The sequence below is a fragment of the Fusarium mangiferae genome, assembly GCF_900044065.1.
Source record: "Fusarium mangiferae strain MRC7560 genome assembly, contig: FMAN_scaffold005, whole genome shotgun sequence".
In the NCBI taxonomy this organism is placed as follows: Eukaryota; Fungi; Ascomycota; class Sordariomycetes; order Hypocreales; family Nectriaceae; genus Fusarium; species Fusarium mangiferae.
In genome coordinates, this window is record NW_024573925.1 from 1,804,447 (window position 1) to 1,827,411 (window position 22,965).

The 22,965-nt window shown below is 49.6% G+C and overlaps 7 protein-coding genes across 7 annotated transcripts; 3 read left to right on the top strand and 4 right to left on the bottom strand.

The window, feature by feature from the left end:
• Positions 1–7,786: 7,786 nt before the first annotated feature.
• Positions 7,787–8,341, top strand: FMAN_07531 (uncharacterized protein; the record flags this gene model as incomplete). The annotated part of the gene is made up of 1 exon (XM_041831166.1): positions 7,787–8,341. The coding sequence occupies one exon, from the start codon at positions 7,787–7,789 to the stop codon at positions 8,339–8,341; it is 555 nt and encodes a 184-aa protein (XP_041681757.1).
• A 552-nt stretch (positions 8,342–8,893) lies between these two features.
• FMAN_07532 (uncharacterized protein) lies at positions 8,894–11,791 on the top strand (the record flags this gene model as incomplete). The annotated part of the gene is made up of 2 exons (XM_041831167.1): positions 8,894–9,619; positions 9,692–11,791. The coding sequence occupies 2 exons, from the start codon at positions 8,894–8,896 to the stop codon at positions 11,789–11,791; spliced, it is 2,826 nt and encodes a 941-aa protein (XP_041681758.1).
• A 259-nt stretch (positions 11,792–12,050) lies between these two features.
• FMAN_07533 (uncharacterized protein) lies at positions 12,051–15,126 on the bottom strand (the record flags this gene model as incomplete). Its single annotated transcript, XM_041831168.1, has 2 exons — positions 12,051–14,779; positions 14,835–15,126. 2 exons carry the CDS (start codon positions 15,124–15,126, stop codon positions 12,051–12,053), a joined length of 3,021 nt encoding a protein of 1,006 aa, XP_041681759.1.
• A 377-nt stretch (positions 15,127–15,503) lies between these two features.
• Positions 15,504–15,926, bottom strand: FMAN_07534 (uncharacterized protein; the record flags this gene model as incomplete). Its single annotated transcript, XM_041831169.1, has 2 exons — positions 15,504–15,830; positions 15,882–15,926. 2 exons carry the CDS (start codon positions 15,924–15,926, stop codon positions 15,504–15,506), a joined length of 372 nt encoding a protein of 123 aa, XP_041681760.1.
• Positions 15,927–16,931: 1,005 nt separating this feature from the next.
• Positions 16,932–17,783, bottom strand: FMAN_07535 (uncharacterized protein; the record flags this gene model as incomplete). The annotated part of the gene is made up of 4 exons (XM_041831170.1): positions 16,932–17,014; positions 17,066–17,274; positions 17,344–17,548; positions 17,609–17,783. The coding sequence occupies 4 exons, from the start codon at positions 17,781–17,783 to the stop codon at positions 16,932–16,934; spliced, it is 672 nt and encodes a 223-aa protein (XP_041681761.1).
• A 1,211-nt stretch (positions 17,784–18,994) lies between these two features.
• Positions 18,995–20,420, bottom strand: FMAN_07536 (putative ANP1 protein; the record flags this gene model as incomplete). The annotated part of the gene is made up of 5 exons (XM_041831171.1): positions 18,995–19,143; positions 19,199–19,414; positions 19,468–19,515; positions 19,566–20,194; positions 20,248–20,420. 5 exons carry the CDS (start codon positions 20,418–20,420, stop codon positions 18,995–18,997), a joined length of 1,215 nt encoding a protein of 404 aa, XP_041681762.1.
• Positions 20,421–21,813: 1,393 nt separating this feature from the next.
• FMAN_07537 (uncharacterized protein) lies at positions 21,814–22,899 on the top strand (the record flags this gene model as incomplete). The annotated part of the gene is made up of 1 exon (XM_041831172.1): positions 21,814–22,899. The coding sequence occupies one exon, from the start codon at positions 21,814–21,816 to the stop codon at positions 22,897–22,899; it is 1,086 nt and encodes a 361-aa protein (XP_041681763.1).
• Positions 22,900–22,965: the final 66 nt, after the last annotated feature.

The window sequence follows — 22,965 nt, forward strand, 5'->3', positions numbered from 1 at the left end:
GAATGATTTCCACGATATGATCATGGCCCTTTGACCCCCAGACTATGCGCAAAAGCGCAATGTTTTCGAGTCGTATTGCAACAAAGCGATTTAGGCAGACGTGTGGTGGGTATCTTGAACAACCATCCATGACAACGATGGAGGGCTCGCTCGTCATCTGCCTTCTGCCCCAGACTGTTTTGGATTGTGTGGGCGTCTAACTGGACCTTTACTTGGCCAGTCACTGAAGCCCTTTTTCTTATCCTGCATGCGATGATGCTCTAGCCTGGGTGGTTTCTGATGCCTGTCCTATGACTCCTTTTCTGGTTCTGCATAGGGGACGACTAACTCTGGCACTCAGTTTCAACCTTAAACCAGGTTGTTTACCAAAAATTAACTTACAGCATTCACTATTCCGAGAGAATGGGTACACACCACCATGGATGCCAATAATAGTCTCATCGCGAAGTTTGGGAAACTTTGGAGGAAACATGTGCCTGAAGACTTGATTCCCAATCAGGACCAGTTGGTTATACTTGAGCCAATTGAGCACTTTCTTCAAATGGTGGTGTCTCTGGCAAGACATGTAACGGCAACGGACCGTCGATGGTGGTGGCCAAGTGAGACATTGTGTACAGTAGTGACCGATCAATTCTTGACTCCATGCACGTTCAAACTAGTAGTTGACAGATTTGATTATCGTTCACGGAATTGCGATACAACAGTAAGCGTTAAGCCTACAGTTGGTGTCAACCTGAGCCTCCTGCACAGAGATCTATTGCGCTCTTTGGTCTTTTTCGAAGTCTTTTGAGCCAGGAATGCGTTACACCCGTCGTGCTGTGCGTTGGAAGCAATGTAAAAGCGCAACATGGATGTCGAGAAAATATGACCTTTGCTACTCAACCGACAGGCATGTGGGACTCAAAACACTGGACTCTCGTTATCTTCACAATTAATACGGCACGGCACGTCTTCTCAAGGCCCGGATGTCAGCCAACTCGCTGCCCGGAGCCCACGTGAGGTAGGCCAGAATGCTGACCTAAGAAAGTCATATGCCTGTTGTCCTATGGCCGCGGCAGGTAACACTGTTTCCCGTTCCAATAGGAGCTCAGGTTTCGCTTTTGAGTAAGACATGAGGTAGGGAGCGGCGAAATTTTCGGGAACTTGTCAGCGTTATGAGGCAACTGTCCAGATCACTCGAGGGTGAGGAAACGTACCTGAGCATCCAGAAAGCCACCAATGCAAGGCTGGGCCGGCTGCCTCCACATTTGGATTCATGAGAAAAGAGTCAATGTCGAACTGTGTATAGTAGTAGTGCTGACTGGTCAGTCCTGCATAGTACTCGGAAGACTTTCAGGGGTGGTGGTGGTAGCGTAGATGCATGCCCAGTTGCGCGGAAATGTTGTATGGTATGACAGACTAAGTTGAGGTGTGCTTAGTTTCCAACACTGTGGTCTTGGAGGGGGGAGTCTTGGTCGATCTGGGACCATTAGACGTACTGTACACTCGATGGGTTCCCCAATAATTACACTTGATCCCTAGGTACATATGTTTCTTTATAAACTGCAACAATGAGGAACCCACATGCGATTTCATGCCATCTTGAAGACTTTGCGAAGACCACAACACATCATCTATACAGTATAAAAGCGTTGTCAGATACCACGACTCTATGTCGTAACAACCCAAGCGTGCACTCGTGAAGAGTGCAAGCATTGCCAAGGCCTGGGGTGGGATGTAGACATAGCCTTATGATGGACAGGGGACCCTGTCGCTATGACTGTCAGCAGGTGATAGGGCGGGTACGGAGTAGTATTCTTAAAATTGTGCCTCTGGATCTGATTCGTTTCTACCATTTTCCATCGATATCGCTTCATAAGGTACTGAGACAATAGAGTACCAAGATGACGAGTATATCTCACCTTGGGGCCATATAGACCTGGAACCTAGCAACATGGCTATCTAGGTAACGGGCGAATGTCTGAATCTACATGAGCTATCATGTTGTAATGGAACAGAGTTGTCCTGGTGTCGAAAATGTCATCTGTGGAATCGTGAAAGAATGAGCTCCTGGGTAATGATCGAGACCCATACGATTCTAGGCCCGCTAGTCGGTAGCTCCCTGACTCTAATTTGAGATGGTGGCTTTTTACTATTGCACAGTTGGAATTAGCTGATGCTTGTTGTTATGAAACGGGAAACAAGAGATAGAGAAACCACATCAGATTCCAGGGACTCCAGTGCCCTAGCACCGGGACGTTGGGCGCAGCAAGGCCTGCCCACCATCACCATAAGTGCCGAGCAGCAAGGGTTAGCGCTGAGCAGTGCTACTGCGTGTGACCCTTTCTTAGACACGTCTTTGTATCGCTATTGTTTAGGTAGCTAGGAAGGTATCTGGAAACTTGATCTTGGTGACTTATTTGGTCAGGAAACTTTCAATGTTGGATGGCAGACTGACGGTCTGCATTCCCGATATGGCATTTCAGGCATCATTTCGTGATATCGTGGCTGGGGGTTTGCTGTCGTGTTGCTGCGTGTTTCAAAGTCCCATCGTGCTGCGTTTGGGTGAGGATTGATGGATAGAAAGGAGCAAACGTTGTTACTCATTGAGGACGAGAATAGAGTCTCTGCCTGATCTGCCTGATCTGCCTGTTGATATTCGAGGGCACGTGTGATGGCCTGCCCGTAAGTCGGCTTTTCAATGGGGAACAGGAGCCAGGCGAACCATTGCCTTGAATGACCAACTCTCCAAAGTCCCCTAAATTTTGAAGCCATTCCGTAATTTAGCACTTTCTCCACGTACGTCCTAATCGTCCTACAAACTTAGTACCTAAAAGGACCCTGATTAATACATCCTCGTCATGTCCTCCATGAGCGCATCTCATCCTTTGTCATCAATGCTGTGCGCTTCTGTTCTCTCATGGGTCCAGACCTCTTGATTACAGGCCCCCCATCGTTTCGCATACGTCATAACCCTGCCTCTCTCGCCAATATTCGTAGATGGTGGTGCTTCTTTAACGGTAAGAAGATGGTCGCCGTCACAAGCTTTTGAAGTCACCCTCGGCCGATCAAGACAAAGTCGTTCAATCCGCTCTTACATGCAGCTACGATACTTACAGGAGGTACCATGCTGGTACCATGCAATGCAGTGTGATACATACCCAGGTAGTGGAAGAGGGTGCGATTTCAACTATCGCCATTGCATTGCATCACATTGTTTCCAGGTCTGTAACCCTCCCCTTCAGCCCTGCTGCAGGTCAATTCAACCTCCCTGTCTCAGACCAATTGATGACTCCTCACACCGAACCCAGGAACCACCTCCAACCTATGGATGGAGTTGATTATGGCCCGTCGCGTATGTCCCTACAGGACTATAGGCTTTGCACTACGGACTACCCCTGCGCTCGTCGTTGGATCCCTGTCCGGTTGATGCGGTACCGGTACCCAGTAGCCAGGCTCATTCATCCACACCCATTGCGCTGCTGCGCCTTGAGAGCAAGCCCGTGCTTTCTCAGTCTCACTCAATGGATAAGTTGAGTTAAGTCATGTTTCTGGCTTCCTTCGGAACAAGAACCACCCGATGAAACAGAAGAAATCGGAGCACAGGGCACTTGACGCACAAGGTCCTAGGAGCCATAGCCTCCGAAAAAAGTAAAGCCCCCAAATTCAAAGGTCCTTTAGACCCCCTCCCCCTCCAGGCCCAAGGCATCCTTGGTCCTTCAGCGGTGGGTCTGCACTAATTATCCCAAGCCTGCAATAGACGCGCCCCAGCCTTTGTCACCTGTCAAGACAGTCAGACTCAACTTGCGGCTATTGCTCTCACGCACTCTTACTGGCGTCTCTGGCGTCACTGGTGCCTTGACAAACATCCTGGCGATGTTCTTGGGGAGTGCTGTTTGTCAAAGAAAAGTCCCGAACCGGGGTGTGTCTCTATGACCTTCGATGCTCTCGTCCAGGCTACAAGCAGGCCTATAAGGCTGCGATGCCTCTTTGGAAGTTAATTGTCTTATCCTCACTTCCTATCTCTCTATTCATAAGATTCATAAAGCAAGCGTTTCTCCATTGATTCTCACTGTCTTGCCTTCAAGCTTCATCCTCCTTGTTCAGTGCCCCTTGTCTTCATTACGAACCCAGACCACGAACGATTTCTTCCTTTGTTGGTTCACATATTAGACATCTTACTGGGTTGTACAATTTCCTGTATTCTAAACCAACGACACCAGGCCAACATCTTCACGGCCCACCACCACCACAATCATGTGCTATCAACTTGTCGAGCTCTATTCGGCTTGCCGATGCCCCTACTACACCCATGCTGTTGATCGCTGCGCAGCATACGGCCGCCCAGGTCATCCCATCCAGCAGCGAACGATCCTCGTTGGTTACCTATGCTCTGCACACTCGAGTCATGGTGCTCAGTATGCATCACCACATAGCTACTCAGACAGTGGCTACCACAGTGGCTACTCGAGCTCAAAGAGCTATCGATGAACGATTCTGTCTTCGGCAGTGGTGTCTTGCTCTCCGAGACTGATAATATTCAAGTTCGACGACTGGGTTTTTTACCTTCTCTCCTGCAACCCATCGCAGCTCTCCTTTTTGCTAGCAGGATTTCGTTGGACTGGTGGAGTTCCGAATGAGGTTCACCGCTAGGCGTATGCTTTTTGCAGACCTCCTGGCTCTATCGTCGCCCATTGGGGCCTCCTCGTTTTGTGGGTGACCACTTCTGTTATGGAGATCACAGCAACGTTGCCGAGGGCATGGGAATGAGATATGATATGGACATAAAAACGATCACGACGGAATGCCTTTTTTCGGTAGGGGAGAGCAACTCACATCGCAGTTCTCCCTTCGCCAGCACTTCTTTCTTTCTTTTAACATACGGCGTTGTTTTCTTGAACTTGCCGGTGGTTCTTTATTTGCTGGTCGGCTACAGCATTCATCAACGGAGGGAAAATCTCTCTACTCACATTGTCGGATGGCGTTTACTTATTTGACCTTTTTCCCCTTTTCACAGCGATGGATTTATTGGTGCGACTTCATTTTCGCTTGGCTGGAAACAAGTCAGGATACAGCGATATTGGATTACATCTAGGAACAGCAGGTGCTGAGAGCCTCACGGCGATTTTAGACGGTGGGATTTCTATTCTTGAGCATCATGGGCCGAGACATTACTGGTAATAAGTCTCCGCCCCCAGACTATACGGTACTGCGATTTATTTTCTTCTTCTTCTTCTTCTTCTTCTTCTCCGTGGATGTCTTTTTTGACAAAGGACAATCCACATCTTAGGGTCACTGGGACTTTTATTACGGTTTGCATTTGGACTGGCGGGGCTTACTAAAATGCTTGTAGCATTAGATGTGGACAACGGATGGCTGGCCATTATTTCATTTCTCTTGGAGAGGATCTTTCAAAATCTCCGATGTATTCTTTTTGTTTTCATACTGCATCACCTGGGCCTATACCTAACAAAGCATTGATTGCAAGAGTCACCCTGGTCATGTAGTACGTATGTTCTTGGCTTAGGAGCTGGGTTCCCAATCGAACAACGAGCAACAGGAAGTGTGACGTTGAACGTTACACGATATGAAAAAAGACAATTCTTTCCCTCTGCTCAATACTCTCAAACTCTTGTCGTGCATCATTAAATTAGCAAGAATATCCAAAGTAGGAAGCATGATTGGTGCCTATTTTACTGAGGCTTAGTTTCAACTCATCCTCTCGATCATCAGGCAAAGTGGGTCGTATGAAGTCAACTTCTCCACAACTTCACAACCAAGCCTCGAGAGCCTCGGCCGAAAGAGATAGTTACGTGCACGCACATTATAATCATCCATATCTTCAAAGCTTTTACCTGCTTTCTCTAGCACAGCTGTAAGACTTCGAGGCGCTGGAAAAATCATTGCAACGGCAATGCTAGATGTGCCATGGGGAGGCCTCAGTTAAGCCACCAGCTCTAAGTGCTGAGTTTGTGCATCGTACAGACAAGGCAGAAAGGGCTAAAAACACTTATATCGACTAAGTTGAGTCACAGTCTTGCAGTTGCGGTTGCAGTTTCGATAGTTTGTCTGAGCCCATGGACACGGCAATGGTAATGACGTCCGAGGTTAGCGGGTCCTATTATTAGGCCACCCACCCCGGTAGATTGCCAGATCGAGCCATGCGGGAAGGATGGGTGCGCTCGGCGAGAGCAAGGCCAATCAGCCTTGAGAAGGAGTTCGGCTGTTTTACTCAGGAAACTTTTGACGCAGATTACAAGGAGGGCTGGGGGCTTGTGTGATTTGCGGGCGGTGCGCGATTAGGCGCACTGGCGCCATGCAGGGAACTATTCCAGGGTGTGAGACGATCAGTCGGGTTGCCAAGGATATTGGGGTATGTGTTTTGGATAGATGAACAAGGAGTTTGTGTACCAATAAAGGAGATCTTCTACGTACGTTACTAGGACCTGACCGTGCAACGCCGTTGTGGAAAGGCTGCAGGTTTCGCTTAGCACTCGATAACATATACTGCCGAGTGTTATATTCCTAACACGAGCACAACAATCGAGATTCAAATTCCAGGAGGATGTAACACCCCCGTTCAAAGATGCATCGCAAGCTTACAACCAAGCTCAAGGTTGGATAAATTACGCAGTGTGTAAGGGGAACCCGGATACTCAGATGCAATTGGCCAGCACAAAACGGTGCTGACATGACGGAGAGCTACCTGAAGCTTGCATCTTTGGAGTTGGCGAACATTGCAAGGTGATTCGCCTATCGCTTGGAGAACTTATCAAAGGCTGAGGTGAGCCAAAGTAGTAACGCTACATCGTGGTCGTTTCCAGGGATCAGTTCGAAATAGGAATGGCACGATTCAGCTGTCAGAAACGGCTGAGGTTGGGTTCCATGCTGACGGCCAGAGTCCCCAAGAAATTAAACTAGATGATCCCTGGCTTGCCGAAGCCGGGCTGTTTGTATGCAGGGGCATGACGTTTGGTGGAGTGCTCAAGGCGTTTTTCCTCTGGAGGGGACAGGGGTGAGCCGTCCCAGCTAGGGGGTTGGGGCGGCTGGCGCTTGTGAGTAGGGGTCATTCTGTGAGGGACGTCAGTTGCTGGGTCTTTGTTCCGCTCTATAGAACAGGCCTGTATCATGTAGGGTCCTTTATTGAAACTCAGCTACAGTCACATCAGACTCTGTATCATGTTCAGCCTTACACGCGAGTCAGGTTTCTTGGCAGTGCAGCTCAACATGTCGTCATGATGAGCCCGGGCCCAAACTAAAATATTACTGTACCTTGTTATCTGATGCCAGGAAACGAGGTGTTGGCCTTGGTTCAATCGCTCCTTCCTGCATAACGGAAATGATGAGAGAAAGTGAAAGTGAAATGGAAGGCAGGTTCGGCGAAACTGGGAAAGGCAAAGCCGCCGTCAGCCCTTCAGGGGCCTGACTTGTAACTCTACATCAACTCCATCAACAACGGCCTCTCCCCTCACCCTTTTCCCTTTTTCCGTCTTCCGCATCCTAGCAACCGTTTCTACACATACATGATAGAATCATTAGTCTTCATCTTCATTCTCCTCCTGTGTTCAGCCTAGACCTTGTTGGGAGTGCCCTCGTGTTCGATGACCGAGTCTCTTGATCCAGTATTACATCTGCTCAAGCAATCGTCAGCAATACTTCTCTAAATTCAACAATTTTCCAACACAGCGTCTAGTTGAACATCGACTCCACGGCGTAAATCCCCTTGTCATCGCGATACACTTTCTTCGCCACCGTCCAACACTCGACACGGCCGTCTGCTTTAGCACACGTCACGTGAAACTCCATCATGTTTTCTAACCTCATCGGCCACACTGTGGCCTTTCTCCCTCAAGGGAACTCTAACAATCACATCGGTACTGACGTTGGCGACTTCGATCAAACTCCTCCTCCAAGTTCACGCGTATCCGTGGACATGACAAGAAGCGAGGATATGGGACCAGAGGCTATCAAAGAGTTGAGAGAAAAGCACGACACCGCACCTCTTGGGGAACTTCAATCACCATTGACCGATTCAGAAGTTTCTGGCACAAATACGTGGACTCCTCTTGCAAAGACTCGGCAATCCGAAGACTCGGCAGAAACAATAAATACTCTGGGCGCTATACCTGCCCCCCTTTACCTCAAAACTTCTTTATCACAGGACGGGATGACAATACAGCACAGTCCTCTAGAATCTTCTGTGGGAGGCCAGAATGATCCCGAAGTTGAAGATATTTCAGGGACTACAGGGATTCTGTGCACCGATATTGACCTAGAGTCATCACCAGGGGAGATTGGCCAGCGGCCAACCTTGGAACAGAACCCGCCTAGATCAAGGGGTATCTTATCGAATAAAGACTAGAAGTCCCAGTCTCCTTTGGTGAAACTGGGCCCGACCTTTGACCTCCTTCTGAGCGATTGCAGAAATCGTCTAAATATGTCAACCGATGAGGGCTGGAAAAAGACAGGCATGAACTGTCCTGGCGGAAGTGCTTCAGAAGACAAAAGTATCGCTTCTCCAGAAAAATATGCGGTCCTTACAAACGCTTCGAGTGTTGGTAACCAGGATGCTGGACGCTTCTCGTCGCTCAGCACAGACACATGCCTACACAATATGCCGTCGTCAGACACACAGCTGCATGGCTCATACGTCCAAAACAACAGCTCTCACGACACCAATTATCCAGAGTTATCTCTGCTGGAAGACCAGAGCTTATTAGCTACAAACATAAACAGACCAGTCCGCAGTCAATCCTCGGGATCTATTATGAGCTGTTTATGGAAAAGTCAGTGGCTCAAGCGACTATCGCGCACAGCAAAGTCAGACGGTTCACATCTTACCAAGCCTCGGCCTGGAATCAAACTAATCAGATCAGATGATCGACGTCCATCAGAGCCTGTTTTGCCAAGCAGTATGGCTCTGCGAAGAATTTCCGCCTGGTCGACTCTATCTGGCAAGTCTGACCCTGGAGTTGACGGGGTACTGTTCAAACGTGCATTCAGCGATCTCGAGAGGCTCCTCGATGAAGCTCTCTCCCTCGCCCTGGAGGTTGCGGACCATTCGGAAGCCGCAGCTCATGCTAGTCACCCTGCCGCATCGAAGGAGCATGGCGCCGATCGTGTGGACGAATCAAACATGTCGATGGGCGACAGACCCCAAGAAAACGCTGGAACAATTCCTATAGATGGAGCAGATATGGCCTACCCAGCGAGGCCAGGCTGCAGGCGTGCTGCCACTTACACTGCCGTACCCAAACGCCCGCGGCTGGCCGATGTAGTTGAGAGCTATTCCGGAACCTATCAGGAGCTTCGAACAAGGACTCAGGTTGCACGAAGACAACAAAGCGGCACCTCACGACGTTCTTCACTCAGCAGAAAGTCCCGGAAATCTAACAAAGGGTTCAAGACGGATCGTAGACGGAGGCCAGCTATGCTGAACGATCTCCGCAGCACAACTGCCCTTCTTGATATTGGAGGAATGGACGTCAAAAAACAAACAACAGCTCGCAAACGCTCGGCAGCTGTGGAGGTTTCAGCAGCCGTTCGAAGTGGGACCAGTCATGATGCTCTACCAGAACATAACATTGCTGGGAGAAGACTGCATGGCGAACATGGTATTAATCTTCGAAAGCGATCGCACGTGAGTCTACGGGACATGCAAGGTTTCAGCCTTCCAAAGTCGCACATCAGGCAACCGATTGCGAGGGACTAGTCACCCGTTCGCAAGCGATTTGTAGCATCTACTGCCTGCTTGAGCACAGCGCTCATCGGAGTACTACTTGGTATCTATACGGGCCTAGTCCCATCAATCCAGTATTATATCGTGGATCAATCACATGTCACTGTTCACGGCAACACCGGTTGTTTCCTTGCCCTTGCTATTCCGTCCTTCTTTCTCTGGCCATTGCCTTTACTCCATGGTCGGAAGCCATACATAATGTCAAGTCTCATTATTGCAATGCCTCTTCTTTTTCCACAGGCAATTGCAGTCAGCAGTCCCAGGCTGACCAACACTGCGTCTTGGAGGGCAATGCTGTTGGCCTCTCGTACCCTAATGGGTGTCTCTTTGGGCTTTGCGACTATGAACTTTCACTCAGTTCTGACGGACCTTTTTGGCGCTTCCTTAATGTGTCAGCATCCCCATGAAGAGGTTGTCGATCATTTCGATGCAAGAAGACATGGTGGTGGCATGGGTATTTGGCTTGGTATCTGGACCTGGTGCTGGATTGGATCTCTTGGACTTGGTTTTCTCATTGGTGCAGCTATCATTGATAAACATTCGCCAGCATGGGGCTTTTACATCAGCATCATGATGATTGCAGTTGTCTTGATTCTCAATGTGATATGCCCCGAGGTCCGACGATCTGCATTCCGACGTTCGATTGCAGAAGTCCGAACAGGGGGGGACATCTCACGTCGTCTGGCTCGAGGAGAAGTGATGATGCATCGAGTCAAGACAGGTCCAAAGTGGTGGGGACAGGAAGCATACCATGGGGTTCGTTTATCCTTGGAGATGCTTGAACAACCTGGCTTCGCGGTTGTAGCGATATACGTCGCCTGGATTTATGCACAAGTCGTTCTTGTCATCATTCTGCTGGGCTCACTCGTATCTCGCTTCTATCATCTCAGATCGCCATATGTCGGTCTTCATGTCGCCGCCGTTGCACTCGGCGCTCTCCTTGCAATTCCTTTCCAAAAGGCCAGCATCTTCTCCAGATCTCGCAACCGAGAAAATAAAGTTAACCGCGAGGTTCTAGGCAAAAAAATAGTATGGTCTTCACATCTAGTCCGCCGGGCCGTCTTTACTATTGCCCTTCCGATTGGCGGCGCCTGCTATGCTGCTGTTTCGTCAGGACCGCCAATCAGTTCTGGCGTGCCAACCTTTTTTGCCTTATGTATAGGTTTTCTATCCTCCCTCGCCATTTCGGAATGCAACGGCCTCATCATGGAAACCTTCGATACATCGGATCTGTCTCCCGGAATGGTTGGTCGCCACCGTGATCCCACTGGTCAAGACCAGCGTCGAACCAACTACTCCTCTTTTCCGAGAGTGACAGCAGGATTCGCTATGATACAATCCTTCTCATACATACTTGCAGCTGGTTCAACTGCGCTGGGCGGTCATGTAACGCGGAAGCTTGGCCAACAAGTTGCCACGAGCGTCGTAGCTGCGATACTCTTCTTGTTGACTGTCCTCTTGTTGCTTGTTCTCATCCGGTTCAAGAATGTGCTCATCATACCTCGTTCAAAATCAGAAGAGATGGAGAGAATTACCCAAGCCCGTCGGCGGTCTTCGAAACGTCGAGCTTCCATGCCCAATGACTTGCGTGCACTGATGGAAGAGGATTATGCCTGGCGGCCCACAATGATAGGAAACCCGATGGGCAAAAACCGCCGAATGAACGTATTGGAAATGGGTAACCTGACAAGGTGGCAAGATATTCGACGGCGAAATAAGCTCATTGATGCGGGTGTTCATCTCAATCGTGATACGTTGGATCAAGGTCTAGATGCTCTAGATGTTGCGCTCGAATCCCATATTGATAACATGCGACAGAACGCATCTGGATTCTTCAGACGAGGGAGCTTAAGAAAGCATGGAAGCCGTCTCCGTCGCAGCAACCAAAGCAGTGAGCAGACATTTCATGACTTGGAACTGGACATGCTTGATCCAGTGGGTACGCCGAGTGAGTCGTCCCAACAACCTCGACAGTATGTCGAGAGGGAATGTGTTATGGGTCAAACAATCAAGGAGGAGAACAAGGACGAAACCCAAGCTGGACCTAACACTTTGCGAAAAGACCACACTTAAAGGACACGAAGAGCATTAATGAGAGAGTGTGACCTATAGAATTAGAATGAATGTCTAGGTGGTGTAGTATAGGTGCATGCAATAATTTCCGCCCTGAATTCGTGTGCGGTCCTAAGGCATTTTCCCTCCATCTATGACTGTTGCTAATGCTCATTATAGCTTCCAAATGCTTGGCTATTATACAAAATTGATATTTGATCTAATTCACGAAATAAAAGAACGATGGTGCATGTGTCGACGAAATCTCTATATCTCCATTTTATTGTACGTTCAAGACCAGGTCATCTCCTCGCCGTGTAGGGGTCAATGTCGGCTGCCAATGCGGCGACATAGGAAGGTTTGGTGGTGTCTTGTCTTGAATATCACGATTCCACTTTGAAGCGCCAGTTTTGTCTGTACCAATAGTCATACCAGCGGCGCGATCCAAGCCGACGCGCTTAGCTAGGAGTGAGTCCTGGCTATCAGAATGAACAAGTGAGGGGTTCATTGATTGCGGGGGGCGGTAACTCTGGTATTGAACGGGGTGCATTTGAGCCTGCTGTCCGGCAGGATAGGGTTGAAATGACTGGTAACCTCCGGTATTATGAGGGTAAGGTTGCTGGCTTGGCCGAGGCTGGAAAGAAGGGTACATCTGTGGTTGTTGGTAGGGCTGCTGGTGCGGGAATGTGCGCTCATAGGACTGCAAAGGCTGCTGTTGCTGTTGCTGTTGCTGGAATGACGGATATGCTGTGGGTGTACGTTGTGTAGGCTGCCAAGGGTTTTGTTGTTGCGGGTGATTGTGTGGATGCAGTCTCTGGACAGGTTGCCAGGCTGCCTGTTGTTGACGAGGGGAAGGTTGAAACGAGGGAGGCCTCTGATATGGTTGGTACCGCTGAGGCTGAGGCCCTGATGCAGAACGGCGATGCTGAGAAGTTTGGCGAGACTGAAGAGGTTGAGGATATGGTGGGTCAAAATAGAAGGGGGACACCCGGATCTGATCTTCTTTGACACTCGCGGGTTCTGTGGTCTCATCTGGCTCCGGAGAGGGCTCCACAATGCGCATTGTCGATGAGGCTGCCTGTATACCTGTGTTGTCGGTGGGTTGCAGGCCCTGAACAGCTGGTTGAGGTTTCTGCTGTGGTTGCGCATTCAGCTGCGCTTTTGACTGTAGTGCCGCGTAGTATGCACTAGGAGGCTGCATCAGACCCAAGGTCGGGCTTGGCTGCCCAGGAGGGCTGTAAACTACCTGTCGCGTAGGAGGGGCAGCTCGCGGATTGACGCTGACACCAGAGTTGCCCATCTGGCTGGCACGTCGAGGATCTCGTGGGGGGATCTGAGGCTGCTGCTGACGAGCTCGGACTGACTGTGGAGATTCAACAACAGGAGAGAGGCTGACTTGCTGTTCTGGTGCCACAGACGGAATGCTTGAGGAGGACTCGGTTGAGGTGGTGATGATGGTGGCGCTACTACTGCTAGAGTCTTCACGTGGTCGAGTCAGTGGTCTTGTCATGGAACGACGATTGGAAGCGCTGCGTCTTGGGTGAGACTGGGAAGAGAAGAAGGGGGAGGGATGCTGTGGACGAGGTAGACCAGGTCTGGACGGTGCACCACCAGGAATAATCTCAGCTGGAGGAGCAAGCGATCTAGTGCCGCCTCGTTCCGTACTACTAAGGGGGGCGTTATCATTGTTAGGTGGTCTTAGTGCTCCCTCCTGAGAAACCTTGGACTCCTGCGACCCTCGAGCAATCACCGAAGCACGCTTTGTGTTTCCCAGAACCCAATTGCCGTATTGGTCAGCGACATAATATGTTGTTGCTGAAAGAGGCGTTGTTGGTGGTCTCCAGACTTGAGTGCTGGCGTTTGGAGATACCGACGTACGGTCTTCTTCAAACTCCGTCACGTTACTCTCACGGTTGCTCATCCGTACAGCTGGTCCGGCCGGTTTCTCGGCTTGTGGTATTTGTAGCTTCAGTGGTGCGGGTGGTGTCGGCTTAGATCTTCCTGCCCAAGCAGCAGCATCGAGTGTATGCGGTGGTGGTGGTGGTATTGAAGAGCTCTCATCTCGCGATGAATGTCCATCATCTGGGCGTCTACCGTCAGCTTGCTCCGCATGGAGAATAGGCAAGGGCTTGTCATTGGTGTCTCCGGCAGATATATCCGGTAGGGTCGGTTTCGCAGGGAGCAGCTTTGATAGTCGCCTCAGGGGAGATGTATGCACCGCCGTGTTGCGGCTCGAGGGATGTGGTGATAATGCTACGCCAATGGCTTCAGGCTTGACACTCCTACGGTTGGAAGTTGGCGGCGGTGGTGGGTGATTTGGAGGATCCAAATCAGGCCGCAGTTGGTGAACCATCCATGAATTATGTCCACCGTTGTCAGATCGATCTGGCTTATAACCCCAGGTGTCCCTCATGGGAAGAAAACCAGTCTTGATCTGAGGATACTTTCTTCGTCGATGGCATCTTGCCAATACAATAGCTCCAACGGCAACCCCCACTGCGGCGAGGACGCCGACTGAAATACCAGCGACCTGTTCAGTGGAGAGTTTATCTGAATCATCACTGTCCTCGTCTTTGCTTGCCCCACCAGCACCACCCTGTACGCCCGTGGTGGTCTCGGACTCTGAACTCGAAGTTGAGGTGTATGTAGAAGTCTCAAATGTAGTGGGCTTAGTCAACGGAGGCTCCGTGATCGAGATGATATCTGAATCATCTGATGAATCAGTCGTAGAGTGTTCTCTGGCCTTTGATCGTGTTGTTGAGCCAACTGGTTTCGTCGATGGTCTTGGAATAATAGGGGGCGAGGATGTGTCTATGACCAATGTTGTCGGCAACGTACGAATAGCGCTAGATGTATCCGGCCGTGAAGTAGTCTTGGTAGTCACTGAGGGAAAAGTCACAACTCCTCCCGTAGGAGCTAAAACTAATGTTGCCGTGATGGTGAGATAAGTAGGATGGACCGCGCCAGGTCTCCCATTGCATATATCATATGCATTTTCGATGACTCTGTCTGCTTCTGTGTAAGCGACACACTCTTTGTGTATTCTGTGGTTCGTAGTACATACCACTGGCTTCGACTATGGAGCAGTAACCAATGGATCGTTCAGCAGATATGCATTGCATTGCACCCTCACCGAGAGTGAATCCCGAGGCGCCCCTTCGAGAACACAGACAATCCAGCAGAGGTTTTCCGGTGCAAACGTTTTGAGCGTAATTGACGTTGAGGAAAGAGGCGAAGCATTCTCCGGCACAGCTGGGGATGAAACTCGAGAAGTCGTTGGAGATATTAGTCGCGGGTACGACAGTTACACAAAAGATCAACCATGCCGGCACGAAGGAAAATGGCCAGCTGGCCATTCTACAACGAAACATCTAATAACGGAAATCAGCTCGAGCTTTAGGCAGGGCACGTCGGGCTGGTGAACTCACCTAAAGAGAATGGTATCCTATTAAAGGAGATGGCCAGCATCTCAACGAAGTGGATTCATGAGCAGTCGTGACAGAATGACAAAGGAACAAAGGGAAAAGAAAACCAAGGAGAAATTAGTTAGTGAGGATTTGTGCAAGCGGTCACAGAGGATACGACAGAGGAAAAAGAGAAGAGAAGAGAAGAGAAGAGAAAATGCGAAACCCAGTCACAACGGATGGATGCGTTAGGAAACAAGGGGGCATATGAAGACAAGACTGAGCTGGACTGGACTGGACTTTGCATAGGCGTGCAGCATACACGTATCTCAGCAGCCGCCGCCGTCTTCGGCTACATCACGCAAGCTGATCATGACATGTAAGGCCAGCGCTTGCTGGGCGTTGTAAGTCGTGGCATCTGCAAGCCTCCTCTTCAGGTGCAAGGCCTCTCGAGGGCTATGGAACCGCCAGAGCGGGCCCTCGATTGCTCTCTGCGTCATTATGGAAGAGGCTGGATCCGAGATATCCTGCTGCAAGTGCGTTCTATTTTTGCGCGCGTGCAATGCAGAGCCGAAGTACTTGGACGATCCGAAACTCGACGGACGGTGGACGTTTTGTTTGGCGGTTAGAGTTTGAGCTATGACTGGCTGAGGCTTCTTGTAGCGCCGTTAGACGCGGGAGAGCCCTTGTGGGCGTCAGCAACTCACAGCCAACCACAGGCCAACCACAGCCAATCCCCCAGCTGGAAACATGATGACTGATCACGTGAGGCCATCTCCGTCCAATTACGGTGTTCGTATAGCCTCAGTTTGGGGGCCTAGTATAGGCCACCCTAAGGTACTAGTAGTTCCTCTCCTTCTGCTACAGATCGGCGACCTTTATTAAGCTTGATATTGTAGATGTGATGACTACACTTTTTACGCCTTGGCTGGTTTCGAAGTCAGTTGAGTGGTCATCGTGGACTTATCCTCTTAGAGTTCCTCTGAAACCGTCACCTCCAGCCCAGCTGAAAGATCTTAGCGTTACTTCGTCTTGACTGTTCATGGACCCTTCGGTTCGTCGCGAGATCCTAGAGACAATATTGGGGCTGACCAAGAGACCTTATCCTTGTTTCAGTCCGGTTCGAATCGGCGTCTATGAATCAATCAAATAGTGATGTGACCCACAATGTCTTGGCCTTCTTCGTATCATCATAGCCAAACGGTATAAGCACTATCATCTATTATGCTACCACGACATAGATCTGTTGATGTCTTGTCCGTATTCATGTCCATTCGCGCTCCCTCTTACAGTAACAACACCCGACTCATCATGCAAGCTGGGTGTTCTCATCGCCTGCAATTTATTATCTCAGTAGCAGATTTGGTCAACTTTACGGGATATATTCGCATTGAAGATCTAGATTCTCTCCTATTTCAAGGCTCGTCAACCTTCACACGGGTCTCTTATCAAGTGCATCCTTGCCAGGCGTACCGTCCTCAGAAACACCTCTGTGCGGTCACGATGCTCAAGCCGAATTGCCAGGCGAAAGATGGAAAGAGTTTCGTAAACGATAAAGATCAACAACAACCTTGGACGCCGACGCCGACAATAACACCCACAATAGAACCACAAATCCGCCAGGGCACGGGAAGCTCCGAATACCACGAGGCCATCTCTTGTCTGTGGTAGATGAAAACGCCACATATAATGCAGCTTCGCCCTCAGTCCCCGCCAACCAAATGCTATGCAAACATCAAATTCCTCTATTAACAATCTCACATGGCCATTTCAGCCTGCAGCTTCCGAAGTTCAGCTTCCTCGTCATCTTCTTCAACTGCCTGCTTCTTGCTTGACACGGCTGTATGATGTTAGTATTTACACAAAAGAGAACTTGAGCAAGGGCACATACGCTCTTCCCTAGCCGGTGTGGGTAGCTTATGCACAGCATCTGACACGGGGACGGTGCCCGTCTTGAGCATCTGTTCGTCGAGCTGCTCCTGTTGTAGCTCATCCAATTCGTTCTCCAACTCATCCTCGTCGATCGGCTCGCCTAATGAGTTCGAGGTGATTGCGTTGACAATCTCATCGCTCATTGCATTGTGCTCACGCAGTTCGTCCCTGTAATTTCGGATTAGCCAAGGACACATCTCATACAAACTGGCATAAATAAGCATGGCGTCAACGTACATTGTCGCATCAACCTTGTCCACCGTAAGACCTCCATAGATCTGCTTCATGGCCGCGTTGGCGTTGCTCATGGCTGCCAGAGTCTCCTTGTTGATATTGGCGGACTCGATCGAGTTGATTTGCTGCTCTAGTGTACCGATCTGGGCAACGGTTTGCTCGAGCGCGTGCTCGTGTGTCTTCTTGCGCCTCAAGGCCGCTTTGGCCGCTATCATATAGATCAGCATCTCTGCCCCGCATTACGAATCTCATTGAAATGATCACGTACCGTTCTTGTTGGTGCTCACATTCTTGCGTGCGGTAGCATCCTGCTCGTCGATCTGGGTCTGGAGATGTCTCTCGCGCTTCTGCAACATGTCAAGCTGCGCTCGCAGCCCGAGGATCGCATTCTTGGGCGTGTCCTTGCGTTTTTGGGCCGCGGCGCCACCAAACCAACCCCACATGTTTACAGTTGCTGATCTGTCAAGATTGGGGAGAAATATGAGTTTGATGAAGGAATAGGAGCGCGAGTCCTGTTCCTCTTGTTGGGCGATCTTGTCGTGCAGTGTCGGGGCAGAAAATGGCGTAATGAGCCTCGACTCAAGTGTCGGGTAGTGGGGTCAGGCTCCAGGAGAATAAATCCACTGGGGCTACACAGGATATCGGAAGCTTCTAGTATTAAATGGATAAGAAGCGCAATATACCCCGTAGGTTGTGGTGCTCGTTGTCGTCAGCGTCGTCGTCCTAGGTAGTGTAGAGTTAAAGGTAGCCTGCGGGACTCTTATCGTTGCCTGTGTGATGACGGCACCTGGGCCTTGCCCGCTATTTCCCCCTAATTGCATATTGTGGGGCTGTCTGCTATAATTGCAAGATCGCTCATGCACCCGTCTCATGTGACGCAATATTCACATGGCCGATCTCAATTACCCCCGTCACTCCGACCAAATATGAGGCTATTCGCAAGTGAGATATGATAGATGAACTCCAGGTGTAATAGCTTGGTTCTTTTAGTATGCTCATGCTTGAGTTATTCTTTTATAAAACAGTACTCACTTTTCCGCCTCTCTACTTCTTGACATGCTGGAATTGCAGAAAGTACCTAGGTATAGTATCTATGTTCGTCGACTCATGTTCAAGCATTAGTAGGCAGCCGATGAGAAATTCATCGGCTAATTATATTGATGATAATCATCAGTGTATCCTTGACTCCGGAAAACGGCCCATACTATCTACCTATATTACATCTGGCTCCATTAGCGCCCTCTATGTAAAGCTCCTCTTCCTAACACACATTACTAGGTACTGAGTCTTCATGGCACAGCGCGTTTCCTGACTAATAATAAGAAGCCAGTTCCCAAATATTACAGGAAGCATCTGCTTCACTTTTAACCACTTCCACCAATAGATACCCCTAGCGCCCACATTGACCGTATTAAATACACGACAGATCGAGTCGAATCAAACGAAATAGTTACTCGCTGAAGGATAATTTTTGTTGCTCATTTCCAAGCTTAACTTGAAGGTGAACGTCGGTCGAGTGGTCTGAAAAAAATGTTGGAAACGTTAACGGCGTAACGTCATGAGTGCGTGTATGGAGTGAGCAGGTCGAGAGTCGTCCGGTAGATAAGTTAGGTCAAAAAATCAACTCCACTTGCTCTCCAGAATGCGGCTCTCATCATAAGTTACCACCCTTCTCTTGTGTATCGTAATGCCATACGATGTAGTTTGGGAGACCAATGACTTGATAGCCGGCACGCTTAGCCATCTTGGCAAAGCCCTCGGTCTCGGCCTGGTTTTCGAAGGCATACGCTGGAAAGTTGATGCCTAAAGCCGATGTTAGTCGCGACGTAATGGAACTCGATATACTGTGACCACAAACCTGATCGATGAACGTCTGCCTTGACCAGAATGTTGACACCACCAATACCATCCAGTTGAACCTCAACATCTTTGTTTTCGCGCCAATCCCCCATCTTACACATGTATTCGCGCCCAGTGTCGAATTCCTTGTAGCCTTCGACAATGACTGTGTCCTTCGGCAGGCTGTTCGCGAGCTTTCGGCCTTTGTCGGACTCGATCCATGAGTTGTAGTCGACTGCGATTGCAAATTAGTAAGTCTCAGGTCATAGCTAGACTTGAGGAACCTACATCGACCTTCGATATCAACGCCCTTCTCGAACCTGTGGAACCAAATGTCTCGGATGTGTCAGTGCCATGATGTCTCAGAATATCCTTAAGAGACTTACTGGGCACGAGAATATCTCTGTCGTGCGCAACAAAATCTTCAATGATCCGTCTTGGCGCTTGTTCGATATCGACGTCACGCCAGTACACCCACGAGTGCTCTGGCTTCAGAGCTGTAGCCAAGAGGTAGTTTCTTGCCTTAGCCATGGCTTTGCGACGTGGCGCTTGTACCTCAAACCCATGTCTCTGCTCTGCATCCTGGCTGAGGTGGAAATGGAAGTTCTTTTCGACAACAGTAATACTGTTGAATGGCACCTCGTCCTTCCGCTTTTGTAGGTGGTCTAGCTCGGAAGCAAGGACAGCGAGTGTATCGTCTTTCGAGTCAGATATCAAGAAGGCGAGATCGATCAGGCGGTGCGGATAAGTGAGCTCTGCGATGAGTTTGAAGTAGTTCTTGAGAAAAGGAGCGGCATCTTTCAGAGGTGTTAAGATCAATACTCGTTCGTTTCGGATGAGGGCCTGTGGGCTCGAGGTGATCGGGTTCAGGTCGATGTGCTGGATCGAAGGAGATTCGACTTTTAGTGGTTTGTGATGGTTGAAGAGGACTGGTGTCTGCATGTGTGCATTCCATAGAGCATGCTCGTTCGGTGTCATTTCCATGGGGGACTTGTTTGGGCCCCAGCAACGAACACTGTTTCCATGTTAGTCGAGTGCCTCTACTCGAATCGAGTTGACGGTACAGACTTTTGTGGTCCCGGGGGTGGTGCTCGAAAAGCACGGTACAGCAGCATCACAATGCCAGTAACGCCTATTAGGAGAAGTAATCGTGATCGTGTCAAGTTGCTTCGCAGTACTCTGCTCGGAGGCATTTGGGCCTTTGCGGCCTTCCAGTTAAGTCCACCACCAGGGAGAAGCATGGTGAATGCTTCAGCAAGTCGGCCTTTCGTTCTATTCTTAAGATAGGACAGTCTGTCGCAGAGGCGATAACTGGCGCTGTCGTTGCAGCTGTGCCCACGTTTTGTCGTCAACAACCACGTGAGGTCTTCCAAAGTTCGATGTTCTTTCGATTCCCCCTGTCGCAACGGCTCCGCAGAATTCTACGGCGGCTCCCGTGTAATTTCGTGCTTGGGCAGACTGTACCCTGATACGCCTTTGTACAAGGGTTCTGCTGGCGACTTTGAGGTTATTGCTGTCGCGTAAGGAGCCTAGCGCTTCCAGAGTGGCTCAAAAATGTATAATATTCGCATTAAGCAAAAATATATGGTACGACCGAAAACGAGTGTGTGATGGCTCTCTATTATGAATTGGTGAGGTCGACAGGCACTGGTTGTAAGAATCCAGGTAAGAAAAATAAACCAAAAAGCACTATTGACATGACATTAATCCACGTTGCGATAGCTCGGATCAGCACCTTGACTTTCGTTGGCTCGACACGACAGTCCGGGTTGTGGCCGGAACAGGGTCCCTGGCACTTCCAGGCACTCCACTGACCCGCTGTAAGCTCCATTCTTCAGTGGTTTCAGCGGCAGATAGTCCCTATCGAAACGGCTGCCGTGTGGGCGGGTGGGAAAGCTAACGTCAGCGACGGATACACACTTACCCTGGAGAGTGGTCTAAAGAAGCAATTGAGTCGTGGCTATGTTCTTTTTGAAGATATCTTCTTCTTCTGTTGACATTTGCAACTAATCACATTGTATGTAGGTAGTACCTAATACCTCGCCACAAGCGAGTGAGATTTCGTATCACCTCGCACATGTTGTTTATGAACAATATCATGGCTCTGTTCGGTCTTCAAAGTGAGTAATATATAACGGCAACATCTACAGACTCACTGGACTTACGCAAGCTCGTGCTGAGAAATGATAGAAGTCTGATCAGAAACATACTTTACACAATATATTCATAAAAGAGAGATAAATACAGGAAGAGTATTTCCATAGCTAATTCTCAGTCTGTTGTCTTATCTGACAGCGGAGGTAATGGAAGGTAAGATATTCAACCTGTGACGTTACTGGCTCTAAATACGCTAAGAGATCGACCAATGACATGAAACAGGGTGCATGTCCCGAGGACTCATAAACGTGAATCAGCAAAAGACTGACACTTTCGCCAACAGGAATACTTGCCAATTTCAAGAATAAAGGCTCTGCTACGCCAAAGGCTACTTGTGAGTAGCGGTTAGTCTACCGTGAGCTGGATTGTACTATGCCCACTTTGCTCTCACGACGTCATACCTCCCTGGCCTTACAGCAATTCATATCATATTCACAAATACTCGGAGCAAGGACAGAACTCAGTCCGACGCGCATCATGGTCACCACAAGGCGATCCTCGCGCATCAGCGCTCAGCCAGCTTCCATGAAAGAGTCATTGGAGAAACCAAGATCGAAGGCTACAGGTCGGAAGCGTAAAGCAGCAGCCGTTCAGGACGAGCCCGAAGCACCTTCAACACCACCCCCAAGGAAGCGAGCACAAGGCGAGCCTGCAACACCAGCCGTTCCGCCACCAAAGACACCAACTCCTACGGCTGCTGGGCTCTTTGCTGAGCCGACTAGCATTATTCAGAAGCCTCGTACTGCGGTTGTTACACGACTTGCAAACCCCAGGCTGACAAACGCAACGCTCCTCTCACCAGAGACGTCACGCCTTGTTGCCTCACGGGACATTGATAATTTATCGCCTAGTAAGGCACCGCAAGCTAAGACGACAACAGAGAATATCCTTAAAGAGGCATGTGACTATCTGATCAAAGTTGATACTCGCATGAAACCCCTTGTGGAGAGCCACCACTGCAGAGTATTCTCACCAGAGGGATTGGCAGAGAAGATAGACCCATTTGAAAACCTCTCCAGTGGCATCATTAGCCAGCAGGTATCAGGAGCTGCAGCCAAGTCTATAAAGGCCAAGTTTCTCACATTGTTCGAGGAGCTACCAGGAAACCGATTCCCTCATCCCTCCCAGGTGGCTGCCAAGTCGATCGACGAGCTCCGTACAGCAGGTCTATCGCAACGCAAAGCTGAGTACATCAAAGGTCTCGCAGAAAAGTTCGTGAGTGGAGAGCTTAGTGCTCAAATGCTCCATGATGCTTCGGATGCGGAGGTCATGGAAAAGCTGATTGCCGTGAGAGGCCTTGGGAAGTGGTCCGTTGAGATGTTTGCATGCTTTGGGCTCAAACGGATGGACGTCTTTTCACTCGGTGATCTAGGCGTTCAGAGAGGTATGGCTGCATTCGTGGGGCGTGATATTGCCAAGCTCAAGGCCAAAGGCGGTGGTAAATGGAAGTACATGTCGGAGCAGGATATGACTGAGCTGTCGGCTAAGTTCTCACCATATCGAAGTCTCTTCATGTGGTACATGTGGCGAGTCGAGGAGACTGATATCAGCACAATGGAATAAAACTCGGTTGCTGGGTCAGTGTGTGTTTGTTGTTATTGTGCCTCGCAGACAAAGATATACAATCCC